At 32.7% G+C, this 8,769-nt stretch overlaps 1 protein-coding gene across 1 annotated transcript; it reads right to left on the bottom strand.

Moving 5' to 3' along the window:
* Positions 1-265: 265 nt before the first annotated feature.
* On the bottom strand, positions 266-913 carry LOC143245486 (lactosylceramide 4-alpha-galactosyltransferase-like). Its single transcript, XM_076491849.1, has one exon. The coding sequence runs from the start codon at positions 911-913 to the stop codon at positions 266-268; it is 648 nt and encodes a 215-aa protein (XP_076347964.1).
* Between the last annotated feature and the right edge of the window lie 7,856 nt (positions 914-8,769).

Below are 8,769 nucleotides of genomic sequence, written 5' to 3'. Positions count from 1 at the left end.
TTTACTTCAAAGTATAACTGATTCTGTTGGTAAAATCGAGAAAACATGTGATAAAATAAATTCATGTTAAAAACTGAAATACGAAATCTGTTATTGTAATGTAGTCATTATCTGTTTAAATTAATAATTCCGTTTTCATTCAACATTATTTTAATAAAGGCCTTCAATTAAATAACCTGTTTTTGGGTTGAATGTATCTCTAACATAATATTCTCTTGAAAATTGCACTTTAAACCCATACTGTATTTCATAAGTAATTTTAGATTCATTCTCCTACACCTTGTTTCACAATATAAGAATAAGTTATTGGACAATTCTCCTTATACAAATGATCCATTGGACTCTTATCTCCAGGTTTAAACTGTTTTCTTCGAACTTCATTGTTCCAGATATGAACCATATAGCTATTGTTCCAGATTTCTTTTAAGGAGTCGGAAACATAGGGGTCAAAAAACAGTTGACGCTGAGAAAAATGAATAGGATAAAAGGCTGGAACTGGAAAGAGATGAACTCCATAACACCTGAATCCTGGAGCAAAGTATTTGGTTTCTCTTTTACATGCTTCTCGAAAAACCCTGGTCACTAAAGCAGGGCCCATATATCCCCAAATTTTTGGATTGTATTCTGTAATAAATCTTTGCATGCATTCAACGAGGAATGGACTTCCTTTCTCTGCTTTAATTATAGCATTGTTCACAGTTAATAAAGATTGAAAACCAGCGTATGCAGACAAGTTGGGAAGTGGTTTTCTTATTATACAGTCAGAGTCGATGGCTATACCACCATACTTTTTGAGCAGTGCATATTTTAAACCAGTTGATAGGAAATTTGTTTTGTAAATGGTTACGTTAAACAGTTCACTTTGATACCAAGTAGCTAATGGTGTTTCGGAGAATAATAACTCGAAGTTCATCGGCTTAACTTTAACGTTTTCAATTTGTGATACAGTTTGGAAAAACTCGTCTTTCTGGATTTGACTCAAGTTGTTACAAGCGTAAAATAACTGGATTCTGTTGTTAGGATGATATTTTGCTGAAGACTCAATAGAGCAAGATTCTCTACTCGTAAGGTAGCATTTACCAGAGGTCTCAAAAAGAACATGTTTTCTGGTTCTGTCACGTTTTCATTTTGAGGAACCTCTTCTGACCTGAAACAGTTATGTAATTGCTACTTTTTCTAATATGTTAAATACAATTTATCATCAGATCATTATTGAATATTCAGAAACAAAACTCAAGAAATAAACTTTCAAATATTATTAAAATAAAACCTTCATGTCGTACAATACTTTAGTCGCTTTGCAATAAAAGTAATATGATACTGAACTAAATCGAACATCAGATCAGTGGTGCATCATCTAGGTAAGACAAGTAAAATACCTTTCAACTAAAATCATTTTTCGCAAAATATAAATTAAAAAGATCGTCTGATACAAAATAAAGTTTTATTTTAAGAGAGGTTATTTTTTTATCATTAGCGCAAACCTGTTTCATGAATTATGCGTTATTTTTACAAAAAAGTTAACATTTCTTGAATGATTAATGATTTTGAATGTATGTTACAATTTCTCAAATATATACAAATATTTATTCATTTTTCGATTTCTTGTAGAACTTTATTATTTTAATAATCTTTGATCTTGCTATTGAACACAAAGAGACACATTTTAAGCAAAAAATATGACAACAGAAGTTCGACTTCTATTATTTTCCTGGCTAAGAGAAAGTAGTGAATGCTAATGAAATCCGCTAAGATGAGGATATTCTTATACCTGCCATGTTTCAACAATAATTAAATCATCCATTTCTTGATCATACTATAGATTAATATTGAAGCCTATTTTCTGTATTAGATATAATATTACTTGATTAAGAAAGAGACAAATGTTGACTTTGTAAATGGGAAATAGTAAATGTTATGTTAGTGAGTTTTAACACACAATATTTCTAACGTTTATTTGTGTGCCCCTCTGAGGCGAGTGAGATCAATGTGAACTAACTATTATGGTAGTTAAAAGTACGAAATGTGTGTGTATATTGGTTCGTTTTTTTATATTTTAAGTAATTTAGAAGAAACGATTCTTATTTAAAGTTTTCGACACTTCATAATATTGGCCTCTATATACTTAGAACTTATTTAACTCAGCTGTTCTGAATTAAAATGACCAATGAGTAATCTATTACATTAAGAATTATGTTTATCAGAATATGTGTTTCGCCTACACATAATGATGTTCTTATATTAAGGCCCAGAATACCAGGTAGTTAAGGCAATCGACTTGTACTACAAGGAATGCGGGTTCGAATCTCCGTAACACCAGACATGCTTGCTCTTTCAGTCGTGGGGGTGTTATAATGTGACAATCAATACCACTATTCTTTTGTGAAAGGGAAGCCCAACAGTTGGTTGTGAGTGGTGATGACTACCTGCCTTCCCTCTAGTCTTACACTGAAAATTAGAAACGGCTAGCACATATAGCTCTCTAGTAGCTTTGTGCGAAATTCAAAAAACGAACAAACAAACAAACACTATTAACTTTAATCGAACATTAATCTCAGTGTTTACCTGTAAATATGGAAACGGACTAGTGCTTAACATGGTAATGGTCTAGTACTTAACAAGAGAATGACCTGGTATTTAACATGGGAATGGCCTAAACTTAATTTGAGAAGGGCCTAGTACTTAACATGGGAATGCGAATATCCCACTGTTCTTAACCTAGTGTCGCTGAACATGGGTCCGTTATGACAGTGAGTGTCTTTTCTAACAATTTAATTACAGCAGCCAAAGATTAGGTGGTGGGTGATGCTAAGTAGCCCTTTCACTCTAGTTTACTGATAAAAAGTAAAGACTACATTGAAGAAATATTCCATGTATAGCTTTACAATAATTTTCAAAACAAACAAAGCGAACAAACGCAACGTCTCTTAGATAATGCCCGAGAATTCTACGGATGTTTGTACTACTTGGTCTCGTTGAAAACGTAAAAAGAAATAACAATGACGGTAAATTTAAAACAATTAATAAAAAATCACAAGGCAGTTAAATAGGTCTATTCTACGTGACACTGTATCTTAATGGAACAGGGTTTTTTCTGAGATAAACAACAATCTGTTTTTCACCGGTAGTTAAATCTGCGTGTGTTAATTGCAACAATCTGAGATTTAATATAACTTCTAAACACTCATCGAGATACATCCATATATATTCAAAACATTCAGCTTACTTACCTGATAGCAACGCATTCCGACCCAATAGGAAAATAACACCGCCACTTGCAAATAAACTGAATATTATTATTTTCAGCATCGGACCTCTTCGTTTATTGAAACAAACAAACGTCATGTTCAACAAGTGAAATAACTGCAGCTCTGATTCGAAGTATACCGTTCTTACCACCTATTTCAAAGTTTCGTTTTTAATAACGCTAGAAGATTTTTTGAGAAATATAGAACATATTTAAAAAACAGTATAATATCATAGTTATATATAAATATCAATATCAGAACCACAAATTCTTTGGTTTGTTCGAATTTGCAGCCATAAATGTTCACTCTGTCTTTTAAAAATGTTATACCTCTCATAAAAGAGATAGTAAAATATTAAAGTTTAATGATTGTTTTCTGTTAGAAAATAATTTAGCAATAAGGCAACTTGTAATCGTGTTTGACAAAAGAAAAACAGAAAATAGAGTACGCACGAGGTTATTACATTTTTTCCCTAAGCGTTTTTTTTTTTACATTTAAATAACTTTTGATCAATACTATATGTTAGTTTAGAATATGTTTAACGAATGAAACCAAACATCATGCTTACAGATGAGCCGAAAGTCAGTGATTTCTGCCACGTTGTCTTCCGCACTATAAATATACTGTACAAATCGGATACATTTTATGAAATGTAACAGATGGTTAGCACAGTTCACGTCATAGTTAGAAGTTCACACAGTTCTTCACTAACAGATGGCTTGACTTTAAAAAATAATGGTGGGTAAATATGGCTCACAGTAAAACATCTCCGATTAACGAAAACAACTAAAAGTTCCCAGGCCACTACAAAGTTTGTTTTATCCTAGTTGGACAAATGTTTGTTTGTTTGAATTTCACGTAAAGCTGCACGAGAGGTATGTGCTCTTGTCGTACCTAATTTCTTTATTTGACTAATCTGTCGTTATATTTTGTTGATGGTTTATTCAAACAATACACAATTATATTCAGTTCGAAATACCATTGTCAAAGTACGCCTGTGTGGTCCATGAGTTAACATCCAATTATAAAGAAAGGGTTAAAATGACAGCAGGTTCTTTGCTACAACCTTTATTGTCCTTCTAGCGGGGTTTGCCATGTATATTTCTTCACATAAATTAACAACGTTTTCAAATTCTGGGACTATATCATTAAAAATTCTCCATCGATCCATCTGTGATCCTTGAAAATGAAAAATATTTATCTGTCAAAATTAGTCGACTTTTATATTTAATCATTTCTACATTATTAACCTGTTGTTTTAATACTTTTTTTAAAATAAATATCATTATCCTCTTATTTATGTTTACATTTTCACGTTGATTCACTATATACGTGCCTGTGAACTACAATTGAAGTTTTGCTTTTAAATTGGATAAATTAAATAGTTCGAGTTAACTTGTCAAGTTGTACTTCAAGTGCAACATTTATGAAATGCTTAAAAATAATATTTTAAGACGAAACTATTTTGTGTATGTGTGTGAGGAAATGTATAGAATTTGGCCAACAATTGTTAACTGGCTACGAATGTTATCTACGTTGGGCCCTTATTCACACAGCAAAGCATTTTTATTTCTTAGTTGTATGGAAATATAAAGCTAAAACATTTTCTTCTCATTAACAAATATTCCGAACTTCTAACCTATATTCAAAGTCGGTGGCCACTTCTGTATACGCAGAATAGATTTATTCTTTTACAGGTATAACACGACTTTTACCTGTTCCGTGAAAATTCACTTTCCATGTCCAGGCGCCGATAAAGTTGCGATCGGGACTTTCAGAATATAAAATAAAACAACAGTGTTTGATGTAGTCATACTCATCAAAATATGTTGGATATAAAGGAGAGAAGCCATCACAATCGAGAGGGGATAGATGTGTGGGACCGGAACCTTGGTGGTTGAGTCTGCGTGTTTTTATTTCAGGGTGAGACTTAGTCTGACTTAAAATGGTGGTAAAATTTGTAGCGTCTGCTGAATGTAGCTTGTTTGATTACAGATAATAGTGTTCTGCTAATTTGGATGAATTGGTCAATAGAGGGCGAAGTAGAGCATGGTGACAGTTGAGATGGTGGCTTGCATATTTGCGATTGTTTAAGTAAGGACAAAGATGGTACAGCTCGTATGAGATTTACACGGTAAGTCATTTCGGCTTTAAAATAAAAGTTATGGTAAAATCAGCCTTGGTTAAGAATAAAGACTGTTGTCGATTTGCATTGTATGGTAATTATCAACAATCAAATTTGCTTACCAGTTAATCGGAAGTGGATCAAGTACAAAGCACGCAGATCAGTTTGGATTGATGTTTTTAGGGGTGGGGTTGTTGGGTTTCTCGAGGAATTATAGAAAGGTCAACGTTTTAGATGAACACTAAAAACAGGTGGTTTTCACTTTTAGGGGTAGTGCAGGTAACATAAGTGGAGAAATCCTCGGGTCTAAATGTATATAATTAGTCAGCGTTACTTGAGAACTAGAGACCTCCCTATGAAGTATTCTCGTCTCCGTGATATCGGCTGTTATAATGGGCTTACATTAAATCGTTTCAATGTACAGTTTACAAATGTTAGTTTTCGTGACCTTCACAAACAAGACTGGATAACTTGTTATTGATATTTTCGTACTGTTTTGAGTCATCAGATGAGAATAACTCCCCAATAACAGGACAATGTTATTATAACATATTTCTTAAGAAAATATATATTTTTTAATTCTATACATGCATCTTTATCACCCACTTCTTCCTGAAATGTTAGATCGAAAGTTAAACCAATAATTAATTAATAAAAGTACGACAATTTTATTCAGAATGACAACCCTCTTTACGCGATCCAACCCTGATAAAAACTGCAAGAAAAAATTGATATTGTTTTTTTCACATTCGGGTTTCGATGCTAGTTGTGGGCAGAGCACTGATAGCATATTTTGTATCTTTTGCTTAATTTCAAACAAACAAAAGCTAAAACCCTTCACCTCATGAAGTGAAAACGTGTAATTGGACGTTATACTTTGAGATTATAAAATTCAATTTCCCTGAATGATCATCATTTTAGAAAGAAAATCAGCATGTTATATTAATTGGTACAATGTACAAATGATCCATTTGACTCTCATCTCCAGGTTTAAACTGTTTTCTTGGAACTTGATTGTTCCAGATATGAACCATATAGCTATCGTTTCAGATTTGTTTAAAGGACTCATTAATATTTAAATTTATCAGATGTCATTGTTTTCTTTGTTGGTTTACATCACGTAAAGAAACGAAAATTGTTTTCTGTCCATCACCGAACACAGAAGGTGAAACCATATAATAGAAATAGACTTATTGAAAAAAAAAAGAGAACAATTAACCAAAAAAACTTTAATGTTTATCTAATTACGAGAAACATATATTAAAACTGTCAATAATAGTCAACGATCAGTCGTAACCTGCCAATCACTTAACACAAACTTATATTAATCATCTTTATCTGAAACCTATCCCAATTTGAACGGCTTGGATAAGATATTCTAATTCAGTTCATCCAGATTATATTAAGCTGCAATAAAAATTATTATTATAATTTTCTTAATGGTTTTATACATCTATTAAAGCTTTTAGTAGGTCGTTTTATAACAGAAGAAAAGGGTTGATAAATTCTGAAACGTTTTAGTTACAAGGTTCGAACATGTCGTGATACACTTATGCCGTTATCAGAGATATGTTAAAATAGCGCAACAAAGATATTTTTTGTTTCTCAGAACGGCTTGTATGGGTATTAAAACTTTTAATGATAAGCAGAGAATAACGTTTCGACCATCCTAAGTCATCTTCAGGTTGATAAAGTGAGTTTGCATCTGACGATTACCGGACACATGTCTTAGGAACGAGAGTATAAACGGATACGGGATTGCAGGGGTCGGTGCACTTTGACGTTCACTTATTAATTAATATTGGTATAAAGGTGTTCCTTTATATTGTTTTAATTTTTGTTTTAGTTGATTTATAATTACAGCATCTTGAATTTTGTGTGTTTTTTAAAAATATTTTTAACTAGCTAATAACTATTTCACTTAATCGTTTAGTACATTGTTAAACTGAAGGGAAAATAAGAAATACAAAGACAGATTATGAAGTATATTTCGATACACTTGAATTTTAATTGAATAAATTTGAGACAATTTTCAGATCTAGAGAGGTTTATAAGGAGGTTGCTGTTTTAGCTGTGAGTAAACATTCTTCAATGTAAAGTTCAATGTCTGAAAATCTTGTATTAATGATATGAGAAACGTTTGTGTATTTGTTTGTAGTTAAGAACAAACCTACACAAAACGCTCTCTGTATTTTGCTCATATACGGATATATAAGCCAGACTTCCACCATTGTAAATCTGCAGAAATGCCGTTTTACCACTACCAGCAAAAAAATGGTTACATAAAATGTTGTGACTTGTGGTTTCATCATGTAACGAACTGATTAGTGGCTCGGTAAAAGTAAAGGACGGCAGAATCTATTTGATACTCCTCAGTTTTCACAGTCTCTACTCTCGAAAACTTCTATCCTCAAATCCAACTCAAAAATAATCTCCGCATTATACACTTATTTCGATGTAATGACCAAATGCCTAAACTTTGAAGTTTATACACGAGAAGACTCGTGTATAAATATATATGTAAAGTTACATACGTTGGCAGAACATGATTGAATAAAAATAAAAATGACAAAAATAATATTGGCTTTGGGGATGAAGTGACCTAGTACATTACCTAGTACTTAATACGGGAACGGCCTAGTGTTTAACATGTGAATGGCCTAGAACTTAACATGGAAATGAACTAGTGCTTAACATGGGATTAACCTTCTGCTTAAAATAGGAGTGGGCTAGTATTTAACATAAGAATGACCTAGTACTCATCATGGGAGCGGCCTAGTGTTTAACATGTGAATGGCCTTGTACTCATCATGGGAGTGGCCTAGTACTTAACATGAGAATAACCTAGAAGTTAACATGAGAGTGGCCAGTACTTTACATGGGAATGGATAAGAAGTTAACATGGGAATGCGAATATCACTCTGTTCTTAACCCATTACCGTTATGAAAGTGAGTGTCTTTTCTTTTAATTACAGTAGCCCAAGATTAGGTGGTGGGTGATGTTAATTAGCCATTTAACTCTAGTATACTAATAAAAATGTAGGGACGACTGTGAAGATATAGACTTTGTATAGCATTACACTAATTTACAAAACAAACAAAGCGAACAAACGCAACGTCAACTATATGATGTTTTTGTGTTTTTTTATATGCAAAAACGGCTCGTTTGGGTTGAGAAAATATTTCACAAAGGTTTGTGAACCTGACGATGACCGAAGATGGTCGAAACGTTGTTCACTCATCTATGTAAAATATTTTCTCAACCCAAACGAGCCGTTTTTGCATATAAAATTCTCAACAAGTGGGTTTCTCGATATCACTGGTTTTTGTGTTTTGTTTGTTCTTTGAATTTTGGCTAAATGGGCGAGCATGTTTGGGGTGACTGTGATGCTCAAC

The sequence above is a fragment of the Tachypleus tridentatus genome, chromosome 2 (assembly GCF_004210375.1).
Source record: "Tachypleus tridentatus isolate NWPU-2018 chromosome 2, ASM421037v1, whole genome shotgun sequence".
Taxonomy (NCBI): domain Eukaryota; kingdom Metazoa; phylum Arthropoda; class Merostomata; order Xiphosura; family Limulidae; genus Tachypleus; species Tachypleus tridentatus.
This window is presented reverse-complemented; position numbering and strand designations above follow the sequence as displayed.